The 23,610-nt window shown below is 40.5% G+C and overlaps 2 protein-coding genes across 2 annotated transcripts in view; both read right to left on the bottom strand.

The window, feature by feature from the left end:
• Positions 1 to 1,543: 1,543 nt before the first annotated feature.
• On the bottom strand, positions 1,544 to 7,674 carry LOC112214558 (ER membrane protein complex subunit 4). The gene is made up of 6 exons (XM_024373390.2): positions 7,397 to 7,674; positions 6,455 to 6,567; positions 5,807 to 5,921; positions 5,498 to 5,651; positions 4,343 to 4,503; positions 1,544 to 1,658 (listed from the first exon to the last, which is right to left on the bottom strand). The coding sequence occupies exons 2-6, from the start codon at positions 6,553 to 6,555 to the stop codon at positions 1,623 to 1,625; spliced, it is 567 nt and encodes a 188-aa protein (XP_024229158.1). The 5' UTR covers positions 6,556 to 6,567; positions 7,397 to 7,674; the 3' UTR covers positions 1,544 to 1,622.
• A 2,964-nt stretch (positions 7,675 to 10,638) lies between these two features.
• The window catches only part of LOC112215078 (adenylate cyclase type 4-like), a 39,530-nt gene continuing 26,558 nt past the window's right edge, over positions 10,639 to 23,610 (bottom strand). The window contains exons 24-28 of the mRNA XM_042298234.1: positions 23,294 to 23,440; positions 12,783 to 12,890; positions 12,275 to 12,389; positions 11,860 to 11,984; positions 10,639 to 11,743 (exon numbers count right to left, since the gene is read on the bottom strand). Coding sequence (XP_042154168.1) covers positions 11,627 to 11,743; positions 11,860 to 11,984; positions 12,275 to 12,389; positions 12,783 to 12,890; positions 23,294 to 23,440 — 612 coding nt within the window. The 3' untranslated portion in view covers positions 10,639 to 11,626. The remainder of the gene's footprint in view (positions 11,744 to 11,859; positions 11,985 to 12,274; positions 12,390 to 12,782; positions 12,891 to 23,293; positions 23,441 to 23,610) is intronic.

Here is a 23,610-nt window from a genome sequence, read left to right as displayed (position 1 = left end):
CCATCCAGTGGCTGATTTGTGTAGCCGCAGCTAACGTACTATGCTGTGCTACTTCTTTGCTGGTGGTGAAACAGGAAATTATGCAGTTCAGCATCATTGTTGAAAAAAAAAATATATACTGCATTTTATCTTCTGACATCTTTCTTGTTAAGCCTTCGTAAAGCATTGCATTTTTACACAGTTTCAACTATAAAATTGGAGTTTTATGGAAATCCTTGACTCTGGTTCAGTTCTTGATTGGAGTTTGGCTGGCTGTCAAATTATGGTTGCATACACCTTAATTAAGGAGGACAGTACACCATGAGTCACTGAACATTGAGTCAATCAACCGCTGGCTGCCTCTCCACCACAGAAAGCACCGAGCTAGGCTGAAACACCTACATTTTGGAACTGCCTTACGCAAGAAAGCAAAAATAGACCATATTTGTTTGCAAACTGCTATGTGACACGTATTAATGCCAAATAACTACACAAAAGTTTTTTTAATTTTTTTTATCTTAACAGGTGGGGCAGAGCCCCGAATGACGGGTCGCCACTGCCTCCTGTCACTCGTTAAACAGTTACATATTGATGACAGCAAAGGGTGATGCAAGTCTAACCTGCAGTCTAATGCGATTTAATTACCTGTGTTATTCAGTGCAGGGTGGGCTACTACCACCTATTTCGAACACATTTTGAAGTGGTTTTGTATTTTCTAGTGAAGAAGCGAGTCATGTGGGAGTGCGGCAAGGCGTCCGAAGGGGACCAAATACAAATGAATGGCATTCATTGGTTTAACAAGAGCGAGTGCTGCTCAACAATTGTGTATTTTCAGTCAGTCGTCTCATTAGTTTTCTTAATCCATTTTATTTACAAAGTTGTCGATTTGTAGCTTCCAACTTGCAAGTGTACATACATGAGAATGGGATTTGTTTTTCAAATGACTTGAGACTTTGCAATGTACAAAATGTATAAGACACAATATTTCCAACAATGATGGCATGAGTTAAACAACATTCCGGATTTCGCCAGGACACTAATGAATTGCCTTTGTGATTCAATGCAAAAGTAACCTACATATACACCTCTCCAAATGTACCTTCATAGCCTTCACCAATGTGCCCAACTTTCCCTTTCCTTCACTACCAGTCTGACCCTATGTCCTGCCCGCCTGTTTTCAGCACACGGAAAATGTTTGTAAAGGGTGTCCAAGGTTAAACGCAAAATCACAATTCCTAAAAAGTGTTGATTCCAGAACAACATTTCCACATTTGCCAGTAAACTTAGTTCCACACATTTCTAATGACTGTCACCATTCTATTTAACTAGTTAACCCTTTTATTTGACACAAAGATACGTGAAAAAAATGTTATGGTGACACCTTAAGTTGACCGTGTGGATTTAGTAGAATGATGAACGGTTTTACAAACATGACATTTTCCTATTATTAGATGTTGAATGTGTTCTGTAACATTTTATAACCTGTGACAAATAATCTCAAATGACAAACAAAATGTAGATAAATAAAAAGCTTGGAGTCCACAAAAACCTAAAAGCCAGAGAATTGAAAAGACTTGGAAGAGATTTAATGTATTAACAGAACAGTTCAGCATATTTCAGTATGTGTGTGTCTTCTGTCCTCTTCACAATACCATCCCTCCACCCATGATCTCCATCCTCTGCAGAGAACAGAAAAATATCAGTTTATACAGTATATTTGTACTACCCATTACAACAGGAACAGACATTGTACACTTTTATGCATATTAGGCTTAATGGGTTGTTGGATGTATACTGAACAAAAACGCAACAATCATTAATTTTACTGAGTTAGAGTTCATATGAGGATATTAGTCAATTGAAATGAATTCATTTGGCCCTAATCTATGAATTTCACATCACTGGGAATACAGATATGCATCTGTTGGTCACAGATTAAAAAAATAAAATGGACCTCAGGATCTCACTGTATTTTTGTGCATTCAAAATGCCATTGATAAAATGCAATTGTGTTCGTTATTCGTAGTTTATGCCTGCCAATAACCCCACCATGGGGCACGTGGTCTACGGTGATGAGGCCCATTGGACGTAGTGCCAAATTCTCTAAAATGACATTGGAGGAGGCTTATGGTAGAGAAATGAACATTAAATTATCTGGCAACAGCTTTGGTGGACATTCCTGCAGTTAGCATGCCAAGTGCACGCTCCCTCAAAACTTGAGACATCTGTGGCATTGTGTTGTGTGACAAAACTGCACATTTCAGTGGCCTTTTATTGTCCCCAGCACCAGGTGCACCTGTGTAATGACAATGCTGTTTAATCAGCTCTTTGACATGCCACACTTGCCAGGAGGATGGATTATCATGGCAAAGGAGAAATGCTCACTAACAGGGATGTAAACGAATGTGTACAAAATTTGCGAAAAATAAGCTTTTCGTGCAAAATATCTGGGATCTTTTATTTTAGCTCATGAAAAATTAGACGAACACTTTACATGTTGCTTTATATTTTTGAGTCTATTTAGGGGTTCACAACAAAGCTGACATGGTAAAAAAAAATCCAATCACTGACTTCGTTTTGTAGAACACCACTCCTGCCCCTTGTCACCAGAAACAATTAAAATGACGGCAGTCTCAGACTTATGCATGTAGGGAACGACAAAGCAGCGGAAGAATTTAATGTGTCGTCAGGCTAAGATTTTCCTCCATCTTGACATTTTGGAAAAACTTTTACAAATTTTTAATCATGAACCATAAGTCCAAAGAACACAATGTGGCATGTAGGACCATGGAACATCTCTTAACGTTGTTTGAGAAGAGCTAAGGGATTGGTTAAGAGATGGCTAAGATATTGATAAATCAGGAAATCAGACTTGATGTGTCCATTTAAATCCACTCCACAATGACCTATCAACTTTAGACTTTTTAGGGTCATCAAAGACATTAATTACCATGATGAATCATGTTAATTTTGGCATTGATATCTTAAAGAAATAAGGGCTTGTTAGTTAGCATGTGTCATCTCAGCCATTTTCTTGTAAAACAGCTCAACTAGCTAGCGAAATGCTAATTCACAATGTCAACGTTAGCTAGATAACGTGTTAGCTAGACTACTTCTAGACTTGGGAGCTCATGGGGGCCTCAGGAGCCTGCAGGTTAGAAGATTCCACCATGGGCAACAACAACTGGCTAATAGAACTGAACTGATGTACATGGGGCAAGGAAATTTGGTATGTGAACCTTAAACATCCCTTTTTCAGGACCCTGTCTTTCAAAGATTATTCATAAAAATCCAAATAACTTCACGATCTTCATTGTAAAGGGTTTAAACACTGTTTCCCATGCTTGTTCAATGAACCATAAACAATTAATGAACATGCACCTGTGGAACGGTCGATAAGACACTAACAGCTTACAGACGGCAGGCAATTAAGGCCACAGTTATGAAAACTTAGGACACTAAAGAGGCCTTTCTACTGACTCTGAAAAACCCCAAAAGAAAGATGCCCAGGGTCCCTGCTCATCTGCGTCAACATGCCACACCAGATACTGACTATTACTTTTGATTTTGCCCCCCTTTGTTCAGGGACACATTATTCCATTTCTATTAGTCACATGTCTGTGGAATTTGTCTCAGTTGTGAATCTTATGTTCAAACAAATATTTACACATGTTAAGTTTGCTGAAATAAATGCAGCGGACAGTGAGAGGACATTTCTTTTGCTGAGATTACGTCCTTAGATGGCTGCACCAGACCATTTGGTGGCACTATATATATATAATTGGCACCAGAGGATACTAGAGCAATAACTATTGATCAAGTGGACTTTGTCTGATGCAAATGTAAAATTATGCAGGCAGACATTGTGGATTTTCGTGATTCGTATAATCACATAGTTGCCCTCTTATTTTTATTTTTTTATTTAACCTTTATTTAACTAGGCAAGTCAGTTAAGAACAAATTCTTATTTACAAGGACGGCCTAGTGGGTTAACTGCCTTGTTCTGGGGCAGAATGACAAGTGGATATTTTATTAGGTAAAATTAGAAACGGGATGTCCTGCCACTTTTAGCCAGCGTATTACAGCTGTGAGAGTGTATCAATTCTAAGTGGTAATGCTTTCAAAATGCATGCTTTGTTATCCAATTGATCATGTCTTTTCTGTAAATCCTGTGAACCCTGTTCATTGCTGCTCGCAACTATGTTTTTTGCTGTTTTTCGTATTTTTAATCACAACAGCACATGTAAGATTTCCAATGTATTCATTACACATGACAAACCTGAAAAATAAGTTAATAATCACCCTATAACACATAAGAGAGAACAGGAAATTGGACGGATAACAGCATAGAAAAAAATATCACCTGAGGCGGTTCTATGAAAGCGAGCCAATCAGAGGAGTGAGTTGGGAGAAGACCCATTGACTGACACTTGTAGATAGCCAATGCCGAGCCCAACAGGTTCCCTACAGAATAGACAAGCCCCTGGAGCCACTGCTGGTTAGAGTTCTCCAACAGCTTGAATGCTGAAGAGAGAAAGGGCAAGAGTGAGCAGTGATAACACGCTTATAAATGACATTATACAAACCGGGTAGTTAGGGTCCCAGATGCTGATTGGCTGAAATTTTATTTCAGCTTTGTGTAGATCTGACAATATACCACAGATGACAGAAATACTTATTTACTGTTCTACTTATGTTGTTAACCAGTTTATAATAGCATTAAGGCACCTCAGGTGTTTGTGATATGGACAATATACTCCGCTTTGCGTTGTGCCTAAGAACAGTCCTTAGCAGTGTTTGATTGGCCACTATAAACTGGGTGGTTCGAGCGCTTAATGCGGATTGGCTGAAAGCCGTGGTGAATCAGACCGTATACCACGGGTATGACAAAACATTTATTTTTACTGCTCTATTTACGTTGGTAACCAGTTTACAATAGCAATAAGGCACCGCTGGGGTTTGTGATATATGGCCAACATACCACGGCTAAGGACTGCGTCCACGCACTCTGCGTTGCGTCGTACATAACAGCCCTTAGCTGTGGGTTTGTGATATATGGACAATCGTACCACGGCTAAGGGCTGTGTCCAGGCACTCACCCCATACATGGAAAAACAGATAGTCCAAAAATAAGTCCAAAAATAAATCAAAAGGAAGTTCTGGAGAGCTCAATGACAAAGGTTGGTGAACACTGCTGTAGTCTCAGAGAGCTAGGCACTGGCAGAGCTACTCTTTGGCTTATTTGTGCAGCTGTAGTGACGATTGTATTGTATTATGGATCTCCTATATCTGTTTCAAACTGCCCAGAGACAATGGATGAAAATGTGCACTTTTGATAACTGACTCATACATTGACTGATGTGGAAACTGAAATGTTGATTGATGTGCACTGTCTGTACCTGTTGAAACACACTTCTTTCATATTGTGAGATGCAGGGCACCCTTGCAAAAGAGACATTGGTCTCAATGGGACTCCCTGCTAAAATAAAAGGTTAAAAAAAATACAATAAATACTCACTGGCAGACATGGACATGAGAGCCTGGATGGGCCTCCAGGCCATCATACAGACCATCATGATAGGGAAGATTGAGATGGTGTTCCCAGACATGTACATGATGAAAAGGTTCATGGGAATCTGCTTCAGAGGGCCCAGGGCCACGTCCCAACAACGCTGTTATAGAGGGAGAGAGAAAGAGTGATGGGGGTAAGGAAGAGAGAGGAAGCTAATAACACTATATTAATAAAGAAAGATGAAAAAGTAGATAATGCAAACTTTGTGAACAATACATCATGATGTTATGAAATCACTCTCTTCTGGTGACCTACCTTTTCCACCAGGTTTTTGTCTGTTTCCTGGATGCTGGTGTCTGGGACTGGTTTGTCTGAGTATCCAATGGGGTACATCACATCTCCCTGGTTACTCTGTCTGTCTCCACGACCCCTGGAAGACAAAGTGGACAATTAGAGAGCGATCCATGGGGAAGAGGTCGGAACAGAAGCTTTAGGTTATAGATTAGTTATAACAGGGTGGATCTTGAAGCATTTTATACCTGTTTCTCTGTGCAACTGTTGATTTGGACTCATTTGAAATGTCAGCACAATATCAAGTGTATCAGATAGTGAGAGAGGATGACAGTGGAGAAAGATAGAGGTTGTGTCAAAGGACATGCCGGATTCAAGCAGACACGTTCATTCTTTATTTATTTAAAATGTAACCTTTAACTAGGGAAGTCAGTTAAGAACAAATTCTTATTTACAATGACAGCCTATCCCAGCCAAAGCCGGGCAGCGTGCACCCCTCCCAATCACAGCCGGATGTGATACAGCCTGGATTCGAACCAGGGACTGTAGTGATGCCTCTTGCACAAAGATGCAGTGCCTTACACCGCTGCACCACTCGGGAGCACTGAAGACGTGTGCAGTAAAATGCAGCATTACAACTAGGACAGCCAGGCTACAGGTCATTTGTCTTACCTAGCATTGCCCAAGCTCAACTCCAGAGCCCATTTCATCCTCCTAGCTCCTGCTCCTCTTGTAGACACTGCCCCTCCTCCCTGTCCCCCTGGAGACGCCATGGCAATGTATAACTGTGTTGAACCACAAGAAGAACACAATATTACAACATGAAAGGAACATGACTGAGTGACATTTGACAATGACCAAAACACTGATATTTTATTTTTGCTGTGCTTCATGGAAGATCTTGCTCGTGTCAGCGACTAGGTTATTCCTAACCCATTCAGCGCCTATCGACGACATTATCTTCTGGCTGGGGGTGTTCTGTTAAGAGCCCAGACAATCATTCTGAACGTTTAAATGCATCGCTTACAAGGAGTGTATCTTTCATATCTGCGAGGAATAATAATAAAACATGTTAAATTAACACACTTTATATGGTTGTTTACGGAAAGATAGGGGAGGCCCACTGTGTTAATTAGCCATGTAGCGTGCTCCGAAAAACGTTTGCAAGCGATGTTTGACGTTTCTAAACGTTAAAACACGGCGTCGGAATTGACAGTTATGGAGAATATTTCTTAAACTAGGTTATTCCCTGACTAGCTACGAAGTGAGGCATTGGCTTGACATAAAGCAAGATGGGGGTGAAATGTTCGGGTTTCTTAGTTTAACGTTCCCCATCTATGCTAGCAGGTAGGCCATCATTGCTGGTCATACAAATACTTGTATTACATATGAACTAGGGTTAGACTATATGTTTATGGACTAACGCTACGCTAAAATGACACACAATTATGATGCTGTCCAGATACGTCATTCATGAAAACGGGTACTACTGCTAACAACGTATAAACATGCATAGTTAGCTACTGCTAGGTTAACCGAAGCAGCTAGCTAGCTTGTTAGCTCACATCTAGCCAGAGAAAGATGTTTTAGATATGAAATGACAACTCTCCTCACCTTAGAGACGTTCCAACTAGTCTTTACTTTACTTTTATGTTACTCTCGAGCAGAATTAGCCAACCGTACGTGAATATTCGTCAAATTATTCACAAGTAGTTAATTCAGCTTAAATCGACGACATGAGATGGCAGGGCACACAATGGTGACGTTTCAGTGTTGACGTCGCGCTTCACTTCTTCTTAAAATGTTATGTCAGACTATACCTATTGGTGTATTGCTGCCACATACTGTACCGGGTATTGAAAACAAAATAAATCAAACAGTCCAACTCCTTCAGTCACATTCAAATCACATCCCTACACAGGCTCAAGTGCATTAATCGACAGGATTCCTTGTAATACCTCTGCAGAAAAATCCCTGAGTCAGCTGCACTTACAATGATGCCTATTTTCTCAGATTTGATCTGTTTGCGCTTTTCAGTTGATAACCATAACCAAAGTAATGAGAAGGGAGACTCATCAAAAAACAATAGAATGGATGGAGTGTGCTTCCGCACTCCATCTACAATGCGGTCACTCATTGTGCACCAACCACTTGATCCAATTCTTCACATAAAGTGTATTCGGAAAGTATTCAGACCCCTTCACTTTTTCCACATGCATCGCTGCACAGCTATTTTCAGGTTTCTCCAGAGATGTTCAACCGGGTTCAAGTCCGGGCTCTAGTTGGGCCACTCAAGGACATTCAGAGACTTGTCCCGAAGCCTACGTTGTCTTTGCTGTGAGCTTAGGGTAATTGCTTTTCCTGTTGGAAGGTGAACCTTCACCCACAGTCAGGTCCTGAGTGCTCTTGAGCAGGTTTTCATCAAGTATCTCTCTGTACTTTGCTCCGTTCATCTTTCCCTCTATCCTGACTAGTCTCCCATTCCCTGCCGCTGAAAAACATCCCCACAGCATGATGCTGCCACCACCATGCTTTACCGTTGGGATGGTATTGGCCAGGTGATGAGCGGTAACTGGTTTCCTCCAGACATGATGCTTGTCATTCAGGCCAAAGAGTTCAATCTTGGTTTCATCAGACCAGAGAATGTTGTTTCTCATGGTCTGAGAGCCCTTTTGGAAAACTCCAACAGGCTGTCATATGCCTTTTACTGGGGAGTGGCTCAGTTTGGCAGGCGGCCAGCTGTAGGAAGAGTCTTGGTGTTTCCAAACTTCTTCCATTTAAGAATGATGGAGGCCACTGTGTTCTTGTGGACCTTCAATGCTGCAGACATTTTTTTTGTATCCTTCCCCAGATCTGTGCCTCGACACAATCCTGTCTCGGAGCTCTACGGATAATTCCTTCAACCTCACGGCTTGTTTTTTTTGCTCTGACATGCACTATCAACTGAGGGACCTTATATAGACAGGTGTGTGCCTTTCCAAATCATGTCCAATCAATTGAATTTACCACAAGTGGACTCCAATCAAGTTGTAGAAACATCTCAAGGATGATCCATGGAAACAGGATGCACCTGAGGTCAATTTCAAGTCTCATAGCAAAGGGTCTTAATACTTATGTAAATAAGGTATTCCTGTTTTCTATTTTTTATACATTTGCAAAACATTCTAGAAACCTGTTTTTGCTTTGTCATTATGGGGTATTGTGTGTAGATTGATGAGGATGATTTTTATTTAATCCATTTTAGAATAACATAACAAAATGTGGAAAAAGTGAAGGGGTCTGAATACTTTTCGAATGCTGTATATTGCTTTTTATTTACTTCTAGCGCCACCCCAGAGATAACACTCTTGATAGGCGCCCTGCTTCGAAGATCCATACATGACACATTTCAATCCGACATATTCTTGCGGCGCAGAGCATGCTCCTTCTGCTCCATAGAAACACACACACACACACACACACACACACACACAAAAAAAAATACGCCCAGTTCTCATAATTCTCATCTATGCCATCTCATCCAACGCATCCACAATTTTAATTGAGATGTCAAGCGGATCTCCCAGGTAACAACAATGATCAATTGGGGGGGGTGTTGTTTTTGCATTGTTGTTTTCCTTATTTTTTTCTTTTGTTCCTTTTGTTGGTTGTTGGCGCATCAGGTAGGTGCTGGTTTTGGTTGGGTTTGAGGGGGACGGTGGCTTAGTGGGGGTGGAGATGGGAGTGGTTGCTAAATGACGGCTTCACTGCAGGTAGATTATATGTTTTAAAGTTCAATACATAAAACATTTTATTTATTTATTTTATTAGGAATTCAGGGTTAGTTAAGATAACATAGTGGTGTGTAGTGGCCCCACACTCCAATACAGTAGGTGGCAGTTTATGCACCTGTCAGTTGGTTGCGATCCACTAATAAAAACTTAAAGAAGAAGACACAGGGAGAAGAGAGAGAGAGAGAGAGAGAGACAGAGAAGAAAGGGAAAGGGAGAGAGGGAGAGAGAAGAAAGGTAGAGAGAGAAAAAGAAAGGGAGAGAAGAGAGAAGAAAGGAGAGAGAGGGAAAGAAAGGGAGAGAAGAGAGAGAGAGAAGAAAGGGAGAGAAGAGAGAGAGTGTGTGTAGAGGAGGGGGACCAAGTAATATTACACTGGTTCTATATCATTGATCATCAACCCCCCACAGTGGGTATGTGCAGATGTAGAATCTTAGTTTGATGATTTTTTTCACAGCAGGAACATAATCCTGCAGCAACAGGAAATGTGAATTATTGTGTGGATTATAATTACTTGATACTTTTGTCAGGGTTGATCAATATTTGGTTAGGGAAAGTCTGACATTTTAAAGTGGAAATTATAATACATTACAAGTTTGCTTTTCCTGTTGTGTAGGAAATTCCCGGCAACAACAGGGTGATCAAATGAAGATCCTACACCTGTATATATTCAGAGAAGACAATTCTCACAACTGAAGAGCCTTTGTCTGCCTTTCAATGAGCAGGAAAGGATGTTGGTGAAGTATACCCATGCCAATAAAAAGGCTTATTTTAACTTACTGTAGGTGGTGTGTACTTCCGAGTAGGAACAAAACAAACAATAAATAATAATAATTTGAATAAATGTTGTTATTTGTTTTCTGTTATTCCATATCCAATTTTGGCACAATAAATAAGAAAACAAGTCCATTTACGATTTTGTTTTTTTCAAATTCATAAAGGTTTTCAAATTCAGCTGTTTTCTGTTTTTCCACTCTGAAAATCAGAATATTGAAACGTACACAGGCCAAAGAGGCAAGTGATGATCAGTTCTTTGAGGTCTGGAGATGCTCTGAAAAGTCCATTTTAGCAATTTTTGGGGAAATCAATTCAAAATTCAAAAATATAGTTTAATATTGAATTCACGTCATCTTGCTTCACCAAACTATCATACGTCGAAACAATTGTTTAAATACGACATATTTCTACACGTCCAGTGCTTCACAGGTTCCTGAAACGTTATGAGTAAAAGGAAATACACACATTTTCATGAGCTTACAAAAACATCAATGCAATTTGGTATTTGGTAGCGTACACAGAAGCACAACCTTCCACATCTTAAGTTTATTTCTATGTACATTCATATACTGTATGCCCAGGCGTGCTTATAAAGTCGTTCAGAATAGACAAAATATATCAATCTCTTTTAAAAACAAAATAAAAAAACATTGATCTGAAATTACATGATCAAAAGTTAAATACAATAAGTTATATTGTATTTTCATGGTATTAAAGTGGTGGCAGATGGATTCAATAGTGTGAATGCAGCAGTACCTTTGGCAGGGATGGCCTACTGTCAACTACTTCCTCGTCCATTGAAATAACATAACAGCCCATACGTATTCTTATTATATATAACATCCCTTTCAGGAAACCATTGAAAAGTACACAATCTTGTGTTTCCATATGGCCTTATAATTTCCTAATAAGGAACATTCCGTCATTGCTCGCCTTGAACCCACTCTGTGTCACTGTCATTAGTAAGAGCATATTCCTCAATGGCTTTGCTTTGTTGTCTGTCAATCAAAGATCACACACAGATAGATACAGTAGTTCACGAGTCGTGACAGATTCATTCAAAACACAAATAATAAATGATCACAAATTGCCTACCAACCAACTATTTATTTTTTGACATCTGTAATTGGTGTAACATATTCATCCAAAAGACAGCACCTCCTTCCTCCAAATGCAGTGTCCCTGTTCACAGCATTACTGCATGAGAATAAATAAGGACGACTGAAGGTCAGAGTTTGATGTGTGGCTGGATGAGTGATGATGATTGGTTGGAGAGGTCAGAACAGAGAAGATGATTGGTCAGTCGGTGTTGATGAAGTAGGTCGTAAGTTCTCCCTTGCCCTTGACGGTGATGACTCCTCTCTTGGTCACACTGAAGCCAAAGGTCTTCACCACCTGCGCTGTTTCCTCTGTCACCTGTAGAGGGAGACAGAACCATTTAACGAGCGCTCTCTCTCATTCAAAATGTTTCTCCCCTCTCTCCAATCCTTCACTCTCGCTGTCTCTCCCTCCCCTCTCCATCTCTCTCTCACCTGGATCTTGTCTAGTACTCCGGTGCTGTCCATCCTACTGGCCACGTTCACAGAGTTCCCCCAGATATCATACTGTGGTTTGTGGGCTCCGATCACCCCCGCAATCACTGGACCATGGTTTATCCCTATATAAGGCAAAAGAGATGAAGTGATGAAAAAGTTAGTTGGGAGGGGGGAGATGGTTATCAAAGGGAGGGAGTTTAGTTGTAAAAGTCTCAATCTCTTTTTGTCGTCCGTTGATTCCGTGTATCCTTTCTCAACCATATTTAAAGAGAAAGTCCAAGGTCCCTCCTGTCTGACCTTCTTCTCCAAATACATTTTGAGAAGCAGGCAAGGAGAGAGGATGCACGTAATTGAGGAAAGATGAATTGAGTCCATATCTTTCTTGTCCCTCTGGCCATACAGACAGACTCACCGATGCGTAGCTTAAAGCTGTTGAAGGAGTGTTGGTTGATGGACTCCAAGTTGTTCTTCAGAGCGATGGCAAACTCTACCATGCTGCGCACATGGCTGTAGGACACATCACCGTCCTGTTGGTGGAGACAGAGAACACTCAGTCAGAATCAATTGTGAGCTCAGAATTGTTGGTTTAACCAGGCTCTGAGAACACACTGAATCAGAACACTCAGTTAGAATCCATACAGGCAGACAGACTAGAGACCGTGTTCGAATAAATACTTCAGACATGGATTTCCTCCTTCCTAACTTCCAAGAGTTAAGAGCTTTCACTTCATTGATGTGACCATGTTTGATTGGGGGAATGCAATAGGATAATAAGTAACCTTTCTTTTGCTCATCCAATCATGTACAGGTAGGTCCCTGACTACCTTAGAGAAGGTAGTAAGTAAGGTTGTGTTTTTACAAGTATTTGAACAGGACCCAGTGAGGCAGAACAAAGCTGTATACAATAGGCTACGACCAACCTTTCGCTCGTCCCCTATAGCAGGATTGGTCAGACCAGCAGCTGCCATGTAGGTGCTGCCAATAGTCTTAATCTTCTCCACAGAACAGAACTTTGGCTTTGAGAGAAGCTGTTAGAGAGAGAATAGAGAGGGGGGCATAGAAAGAGAAAAAGGGTAAGGTTTGGTGACAAGACTAATGGTCAGTTCATTGTTAGATTACCAGTTTTTTGAAAAACTCCTGTCCCTTCTTCCGTTCTGAGTAGTTCCAGACCAAGCTCTGAAATGACCCCCAGTTCAAAAGTAGTGCATTATATAGGGCGGCTACCCCCAGGGGTACGCACAATGCCGTTGGCGGTACATCAAATAAAATTGTTATTCACATTTTCACAGTCCATTTCGATTTTCCAACAAGACTATACATTTGGGTGATGTTTTTTTCTCACCCGAGTAGCCTCGTTTCCCTGCCAAAAATAAAATGAAACCATCTAGTGTTCAGCGAAGTAACAACACAATGTCAAATACAGGCATCCTCGTCAAATAATTAACATCCAATCACATTAATCGTTACTCTCTCGCGGGAATTCCACTAACGGTCTGTATGTATGGTTAAAAAAAGTAAGGCCTGTGTCCATAGAGATACATACCAGCAGTACTACACCTGCACCTGTCGACAACACAAGTTGTTCTGCTTCCACGAGCACATCCAATGCTAGCATCAGTAATTCTGCATGTGTTGTTAGCCCAGCTAGCATGGACACTGACAATTGTGAATCTGATGCAGCCGAAGAGCTACTGCCCCTTTACCCGGGAAAGCACCGAACAACAGACAGAGACATTGGACCATCGAAGAGGCCCAAATATGACGATATCTACATTGATTTGGGGTTCACTTATACTGGGAGTGGTGCCTTTTCTCAGCCACAGTGTGTTATATGTGCCAAAGTACTATCTCCCAACTTGATGAAACCTTCACTCTTGCGTAGACGTTTAGAAACCAATTTGCCAATTTGAAAAATAAGCCACAGGAGTTTTTTGAGCGAGAATTAAGACGACTTTCGAGTAGTAAGGCATATATAAAAGCAACAGATACCATTAATAAGAAGGGGCTAGAAGCAACTTATATGGTGAGCTCCCGAGTGGCTAGGACAGGCAAGCCCCATACTATTGTGGAGGACTTCACTCTTCCCGCTGCCACGGATATGGCTGGTACAATGCTGGGGGAAAAGGCCCAAAAAACTATACAGACAATGTCTTCATCAAACAACACTGTTTCACAATGCATCAGTGACATGGCAGGAGATGTTTTGAAACAATTACTGCTTCGTAACTTCACAAGCCAGTGAATTGTATGCGTTACAGCTGGATGAGTCAACAGCTCCTGGTTTATGTCCGTTACGTTTATGGGGTGTCAATGAAGGAAGACATTCTCTTATGCAAACCACTGGAAACCAAGACAACAGGAGAGGATATTTTTAAAGTACTGGATAACTTTGTGACATCAAATGGACTTTGGTGGTCAAGATGTGTTGGTATCTGTACTGATGGCGCAAAAGCCATGACAGGGAGACATTGTGGAGTGGTAACGCACGTGCAAGCTGTTGCTCGCGACGCCATTTGGGTACACTGCCTCATCTACCGAGAGGCTGCCAAGGTGATGCCTGACAGCATGAAATACTTTTTGTACACTACAGTGAAAATGGTTAACTTTGTTAAAGCAAGGCCCCTGAACTCTCGTGTATTTTCTGAATTATGCAGTGATGTGGGCAGTTACCACGTAACGCGTTTACAACATACAGAAGTGCGCTGGTTATCAAGGGGCAAAGTATTGACACGTTTTTTTTTTTTAATTGAGAGATGAGCTTAAAGTTTTTTTTACTGACCATAATTTTCATTTGTCTGATTGCTTGCATGATGACGAGTTTCTCACACAACTGACCTATCTGGGCGATGTTTTTTCTGGCCTGAATGACCTGAATCTAGGATTACAGGGACTCTCTGCAACTACAGTGGTTCCTCCTTTAAAAGTTGCGAGCTTACGCTGCGGGACTTAGCGGTACCCAGCGTCATGGCTTCATTGCTCTAGACCACCACAAGGGGGAGTTAGAGCACTCACTATACATTTGGGTCCCAAGGTTTTTATATGACCAATCATATCAAGTGGTTCCAATGATGAGTTTGACGTAATGCCACCCGTCGCTGGTGACTTTCTTCAGCAAAGATGTCTGACAGAAACATTATGGTGGATGCAAATGTAAGTACTTATAACGTCACAATGAGTCACGCAAAACATGTACAATTGAGAGGAATATGTTAGTTAATGTAGAGACAAACGATTGTGCATATTTTTTTGTTATTAAGTTAATTCACGAAAATCGCTATTTTACCGTTGTTTTTTTTCTCAGTCTTATCCAATACCAGGTGTATCAAACTCCATTCTTTGAATGATGCTGTGTCTGCATGTATGTATAACAATTATACACTTCAACAGTGTTTACCACTCCTGCTCCTGGAACATCAATGATCACACATTGTAACTATGCAATAGACTAGAAACATGATTTAAGTAAAGGCTGACTTGTAATTCATATATACAGAAAAAAAACAGTACACTACACTTCCTATGCATATCTTACCCCCTTCATTTGCATTAATCTGAGGAGGTTCTCCCAGCCATATGGACGATTGAAAACAGGGCAGCAAAGTTTGTTTGTCACCAGAGCGGTTTAGAGCAGATTACTATTACCTGTGAATAACCACACCATACAAACTTGCTATGCTGAATTCTTGATGCACAACTGAAGGTGCTGCCATATCCTGCCAGCACGCCCACAAGTGAGCCACTCAGGCGGAGGATGGCGCATGGAAGAGGGCGAGGAACGAGATGGGAGTAACAATCCAGGCTATTTGCTTTGAGACCGGCATAATAATGTAACAAAACAAGCAGGGAGCAGGTTTCGAACCCTCAACATTCTAGCCTGAAGTCCAGCACACTATCGACTGTGCCCAAATGTATTAATTGGGGTTGGGGCAGATTGTGGCTAAAATCACTTTATAATTTGGAATCTTTAACAAGTGGAAAGGGGAAAAACTATAATTATTCGTTTTCACAAGCGTAGCAGGTTGTGAATTCTGCTAACAACCTTTCTAGGATGGGCTATTAGCTGAACAATAGACTATTCATCCTTTAATCTTTCTAGGGCAGGGGTTCCGCTGAAAAGGCAGCGCGCGAAATTCAAAAATATTTTTTTGAAATATGGAACTTTCACACATTATCAAGTCCAATACAGCAAATTAAAGATTAACATCTTGTTAATATACCCATCGGGTCCGATTTCAAAAATGCTTTATAGCGAAAGCACAACATATGATTATGTTAGGTCATAGTCAAGTCGAAAAAACACACAGCCATTTTTCCAGCCAAAGATAGGAGTCACAAAAAGCAGAAATATAGATTAAATTAATCACTAACCTTTGATGATCTTCATCAGATGACACTCATAGGACATCATGTTACACAATACATGTATGTTTTGTTCGATAATGTGCAAATCTATATCCAAAAATCTCAGTTTACATTGGCACCTCAAATGCAGTAATGTTTTGATTCCAAAACATCCGGTGATTTTGCAGAAATACTCATAATAAACGTTGATAAAAGATACAAGTGTTATTCACAGAATTAATGATAGACTTCGCCCTAATGCAACCGCTGTGTCAGATTTTTTAAAAACTTTACGGAAAAAGCATAATCTGAGAACGGCGCTCAGAACCCAAAACAGCCAGAGGAATATCCTCCATTTTGGAGTCAACAAAGTTAGAAACAACACCATAAATATTCACTTACCTTTGATGATCTTCATCAGAAGGCACTCCCAGGAATCCCAGTTCGACAATAAATGACTGATTTGTTCCATAACGTTCCATCATTTATGTCCAAATAGCCACTTGTTGTTAGCGTGTTCAGCCCAGTAATCCATCTTCATGAGGCTCAGGCACTTCGTCCAGACGAAAACTCGAAAAGTTCCGTTACTGTCCTTTAAAAACATGTCAAATGATGTATGGAATCAATCTTTAGGATGAGTTTAACATAAAACATCAATAATGTTCCAACCGGAGAATTCCTTTGTCTTCAGAAAAGCACTGGAACGAGAGGTAACTCTGTCGGCAGCGCGCGTCATGAGACCAAGGCTCTCTGCCAGACCACTGACTCAAAGAGGTCTCATGAGCCCCTCCTTTATAGTAGAATCCTCATTCAAGTTTCTAAAGATGGTTGACATCTAGTGGAAGCCGTAGGAAGTGCAACTTTATCCATATCTCAATGTGTATTCGGTAGGCCAAGCTTTGAAAAACTACAAACCTCAGATGTCCCACTTCCTGGTTGGATTTTTCTCAGGTTTTCGCCTGCCATATGAGTTATGTTATCCTCTCTAGGATAGGGGACGCTTGCATCCCACTTGGCCAAAAGCCAGGGAAAATGCAGTGCGGCAAATTCAAATAAAATGATATAAAAATCAAACATTCATTAAATCACACATGTAAGATACTAAATTAAATCTACACTCGTTGTGAATCCAGCCAACATGTCAGATTTTAAAAAGGCTTTTCGGCGAAAGCATAAGACGGTATTATCTGATGATAGCACAACAGTAAACAAAGAGGGTAGCATATTTCAACCCTGCAGGCGCTACACAAAACACAGAAATAAAATATAAAACATGCCTTACCTTTGACAAGTTTCTTTTGTTAGGCACTCCAATATGTCCCATAAACATCACAATTGGTCCTTTTGTTCGATTAATTCCATCCATATATATCCAAAATGTCCATCTATTTGGCGCGTTTGATCCAGAAAAAAGAACTTCCAATTTGCGCAATGTCACTACAAAATATCTCAAAAGTTGCCTGCAAACTTTGCCAAAACATTTCAAACTACTTTTGTAATACAACTTTAGGTATTTTTAAACGTTAATAATCGATTAAATTGAAGACGGGTCTATCTGTGTTCAATACAGGAAGACAACAAACCAACGCTACTTTTCAAGTCTTGCGCAACTCTCAACAGTGTTACCCAGTTCCTAGATGGCCGTACTTCTTCATCGCACAAAGGAATAACCTCAACCAAATTCCAAAGACTGGTGACATCCAGTGGAAGCGGTAGGAACTGAAAACAGTGCCTAAGAAATATCGTTTCCCAATGAGAACTCACTGAACAGACAGAGACTTTTAAAAAAAGAAATCTGAACGGTTAGTCCTCGGGATTTTGCCTGCTTACATAAGTTCTGTTGTACTCACAGACATGATTCCAACAGTTTTAGAAACTTCACAGTGTCTTCTATCCAATTCTACTAATAATATGCATATCTTATATTCTTGGCATGAGTAGCAGGAAGTTGAAATTGGGCACGCTATTTATCCAAAAGTGAAAATGCTGCCCCCTATACCTTAAGAAGTTATACTCACAGACATAATTTAAACAGTTTTAGAAACTTCAGAGTGTTTTATATCCAATACTAATACTAATAATAATATGCATATATTAGCATCTGGGACAGAGTAGGAGGCAGTTCACTCTGGGCACGCTATTCATCCAAAAGTGAAAATTCTGCCCACTATCCCAAAAAGGTAAATAAAGAATTGTCTAATAGCCAAGCTAGGGGTGAACCCCCCTCCCCCAACTTGTGCTAGGTGTGAAACCCCTCCCCTCCCCAACTTGCAACAAATAATTTGTATCTACCTACACACGGTTAATGTTCTGGGGAAAAAATTGTAGATATATATATTTGTCATGGCTCCCGAGTGGCGCAGTGGTCTAATGCACTGCATCTCAGTGCAAGAGGCATTACTACAGTCCCTGGTTCGAATACAGATTGTACCACATATGACCATGATTGGGAGTGCCATAGGGAGGCGCACAATTGTCCCAGCGCCATCCGGGGTAGGCCGTCAATGTAAATAAGAATTTGTTCTTACCTGACTTGCCTAGTCAAATAAGGGTTACATTTTAAAAACAACTGGCTGCAACCGCAGCGCAATCAATAGGAGGGGAACAGTGGCTGGTGCTGAAAATATAGCTAACTTGCTATGCAAGTGTTGCACACCAACAGATGGAGAAAACCTACACAAAATCAGAATCAAAATCAGCAGGGGATCAAATACTTCTCCCCCTCACTGTAACTAATAATGAAAAGTGCACATTTGTAAATCCCAAACTCTAAAAGTAGTTGGAAAGGTAGATACAAATTATTGATGACATTGTGTGGTTACAATAAAGAATATAAACAAGATGCTGTGTTTTTATTTACTGTAGTGATGGACAACTGGAGGCATTTTGAAAACAGTGTTTCAAACACTTGTTTTTCACAGGTGTAGCCCATCATGCAAATGTTTCCTATTAGCAGGACAATAGACTATTTATGGATTTATTATCCAAATGGAAAAGCATACACTGTACAGTACTGTATTACTTCATTGGCATCTTTATGCTTTCGTTAATAAAAGAATGATAAAAATACTCTTTCAAAATGCTGATTATTATTTAGTTATGAATCCATAACGAATTACTGTGGGAATAAATATCACTGAATTACAGAAATATTGGAACAAAGATGGCCAATGAAGGGAAACAAATTGTTGCCTACTGGAAAATACTCTTTCAAACACAGGGTCACATTGTACACTGCCATTATGGCTATTAGCAGGGCTATATTTTGGCCTTTATAAATATTATTTTGGCCTTTATTCAGATTACAATCGCTCACTGTCGTTTTTTCTAAACAAAATAATCTTCAAAATATCGTTATACATAGTCTTCCTGCTATGGACGTCTATTTCAGCACCGCTTCGAGCTGCTCTGACACAAGCATGGAGAAACGAAATTGTTCAATTATAGTCCAAGATATTCTTAAAATACAGTGGGGAGAACAAGTATTTGATACACTGCCGATTTTGCAGGTTTTCCGACTTACAAAGCATGTAGACGTCTGTCATTTTTTGTGAGACGAAATCTAAAACAAAAATCCAGAAAATCACATTGTATGATTTTTAAGTAATTAATTTGCATTTTATTGCATGACATAAGTATTTGATCACCTACCAACCAGTAAGAATACCGGCTCTCACAGACATGTTAGTTTTTTTTAAGAAGCCCTCCTGTTCTCCACTCATTACCTGTATTAACTGCACCTGTTTGAACTTGTTACCTGTATAAAAGACACCTGTCCACACACTCAACCAAAGAGACTCCAACCTCTCCACAATGGCCAAGACCAGAGAGCTGTGTAAGGACATCAGGGATAAAATTGTAGACCTGCACAAGGCTGGGATGGGCTACAGGACAATAGGCAAGCAGCTTGGTGAGAAGGCAACAACTGTTGGCGCAATTATTAGAAAATGGAAGAAGTTCAAGATGATGGTCAAGCACCCTCGGTCTGGGGCTCCATGCAAGATCTCACCTCGTGGGGCATCAATGATCATGAGGAAGGTGAGGGATCAGCCCAGAACTACACGGCAGGACCTGGTCAATGACCTGAAGAGAGCTGGGACCACAGTCTCAAAGAAAACCATTAGTAACACACTACGCCGTCATGGATTAAAATCCTGCAGCGCACGCAAGGTCCCCCTGCTCAAGCCAGCGCATGTCCAGGCCCGTCTGAAGTTTGCCAATGACCATCTGGATGATCCAGAGGAGGAATGGGAGAAGGTCATACTCCACTCGCCGTGTTTGGAGGAAGAAGAAGGATGAGTACAACCCCAAGAACACCATCCCAACCGTGAAGCATGGAGGTGGAAACATCATTCTTTGGGGATGCTTTTCTGCAAAGGGGACAGGACGACTGCACCATATTGAGGGGAGGATGGATGGGTCCATGTATCGCGAGATCTTGGCCAACAACCTCCTTCCCTCAGTAAGAGCATTGAAGATGGGTCGTGGCTGGGTCTTCCAGCATGACAACGACCCGAAACACACAGCCAGGGCAACTAAGGAGTGGCTCCGTAAGAAGCATCTCAAGATCCTGGAGTGGCCTAGCCAGTCTCCAGACCTGAACCCAAAAGAAAATCTTTGGAGGGAGCTGAAAGTCCGTATTGCCCAGCGACAGCCCCGAAACCTGAAGGATCTGGAGAAGGTCTGTATGGAGGAGTGGGCCAAAATCCCTGCTGCAGTGTGTGCAAGCCTGGTCAAGAACTACAGGAAACGTATGATCTCTGTAATTGCAAACAAAAGTTTCTGTACCAAATATTAAGTTCTGCTTTTTCTGATGTATCAAATACTTATGCCATGCAATAAAATGCAAATGAATTACTTAAAAATCATACAATGTGATTTTCTGGATTTTTGTTTTAGATTCCGTCTCTCACAGTTGAAGTGTACCTATGATAAAAATGACAGACCTCTACTTGCTTTGTAAGTAGGAAACAAATACTTGTTCTCCCCACTGTATATGTGTTAACTGCATATAAGCAAATGTTTTCTGCTAAATAATCAAGTTATGTTTCTCCAGAAATAAATAATTCTAAATAACAAACTGGCTTAATTTACAAATTAGTGAGAATGTCTCACCCCATGTTCAAGAATGGCCTTTTTCTCGCTCACTCTAGGTTAAATGAAAACGAAATCTCCAAAATATTGTTACTTTTAAACAAAGCAATTTTTATTATTATTAATTCATTTAGAATGATATAAAAGCCACTTAGATATTCTCAGATATTCTTACAGATCCTAATAGAAAATGCCTCTTAGATATTGATTTAGAATCCTCCAATCCTCTAAATGTAATTACTGATGTCACGTCATTGAAAAAAATAGTTTTAGATATACTGTAGGCCTACCATAGGCAAAATGATTCTCACTAGTGTTGAGTAATGTACTGCTAAAAGTGATGTAGATCTTATTTATTTAAAGAGCATATTGAAGTTAGAAGCAATAGGATTTGAAGCAAAAGCTTATAACTATTTCAGCATCGTTTCACGCTGCTCTGAGACAAGCATGGGGACTGATCTTGATAAATCAATGAGATTTTTATTTTCACTTAATCTCCGTTTGGGTATTGGTTAGACTAGAATGAGAAAATTAGGGTGCAGAAATGTTATGCTCTTAGTGTAACCTTTATTTAACTAGGCAAGTCAGTTAAGAACAAATTCTTATTTACAAGGACAGCCTACTCCTCCTTCCCCATCGGGAAATTTACCCACGTGCCCTGCCCGCACTACACATGGATTCTTTAGCTAAATAGCCCAGTACTGTACTCCCGACCGTCACGTTGTACAGCGCCATATTTTCCATTCCATCTTAACGGAAATCCTGAGGGTTTTGTTTGAATTTTTTCTCGGAATAGAAACACCATAATATTAATCAAATTAATTAAGCCAAATTTCTTCAAATCAATGCCATTTACTATGTTATTACAAAAAAGGTTTTAAAATCTCTGGTAATGCAAATATAGAAGACTATAAAATGCTTCTCAAAGATGCCCTCTGGTGGTCAAACTAGCAGTAACTTGCATTAACAGAAAAAATGGCTGACAATTAAATAACATGCCACAGAATGCTGCAGCAGCCCGCAAGGTGTGCTGCAGTATGACACAACTGTTAAAGGAGCAACCACTGTATAGTCAATGTGCGGGACAAAATTGAGGCTATGATTAAGAAGTTGGAGCTCTTCTCTGTCTGCATTAACAAGGACAACACACAGGTCTTTCCATCATTGTATGATTTTTTTGTGTGCAAATTAACTCAAGCTTACGGACAATGTCAAATGTGATATAGCGAAGCACCTGAGTGAGCTGGTGTGCAATTACGCAAGTACCTTCCCGAAACGGATGACACAAACAACTGAATTTGTAATCCCATTCATGCCCTGCCTCCAGTCCACTTTTGGATATCTGAACAAGAGGGCCTCATCGAAATTGCAACAAGCGTCTCTGTGAAAACTGAATTGAATCAGAAGCCATTGCGCTCAGAGTACTCGGCCTTGGAAAATCGTGCTGTTAAGACACCGATGCCCTTTGCAACCATGTACCTATGTGAGAGTGGATTCTTGGCCCTCACTAGCATGAAAACTAAATACAGGCACAGACTGTGTGTGGAAAATGATTTAAGACTGAGACTCTCTCCAATACAACCCAACATTTCAGAGTTATGTGCATCCTTTCAAGCATACACTTCTCATTAACCTGAGGTAAGTTATTCACAATTTTTGCTGAACAAATAAGGTTTTATATGTAAGATGGCTAAATAAAGAGCAAAATTATTGATTATTATATTATTATTATTTGTGCCCTGGTCCTATAAGAGCTCTTTGCCACTTCCGACGAGCCGGGCTGTGACAAAAACTTGCACTCATTCTTATGTGTAATAAATGTATCGTATAGTGTGTGTGTGGCAGGCTTACAATGATGTCAAAAAACAACATTTGAGAGTGCGCTGACCCTGGTGCTAGAGGGGGTATGCAGCTGGAGGTTGAATGTTTGAAGGGGTACGGGACTATAAAAAGTGTTGGAACCACTGATATAGGAAATAACGTGGCATTTTTGTACCTCATCAAAGTCTGAGATGATCTCATTGAGGAAACGTAAACACTCCAGTCCATCTCGGTTCACACTGCTCTCGCTGTAGAACTCCTTAAACTGGGGTACCGAGGCGAACATCACACACACACAGTCACATGATTGGCTGTACAGGTCCTGCAACACACCCACAAGACACACATTATATCACAACACTGACACAAACACGTTATATACACACACACACACACACACACACACACACACACACACACACACACACACAAAACATGTTATAACGTCATATCACAACCCACACACATTTCACAAGCACACACGTCATATCC

Source organism: Oncorhynchus tshawytscha, linkage group LG15, assembly GCF_018296145.1.
Source record: "Oncorhynchus tshawytscha isolate Ot180627B linkage group LG15, Otsh_v2.0, whole genome shotgun sequence".
Taxonomy (NCBI): domain Eukaryota; kingdom Metazoa; phylum Chordata; class Actinopteri; order Salmoniformes; family Salmonidae; genus Oncorhynchus; species Oncorhynchus tshawytscha.
The sequence above is the reverse complement of the archived record's forward strand: the minus strand, read 5'-3'. Positions and strand labels throughout refer to the sequence as shown.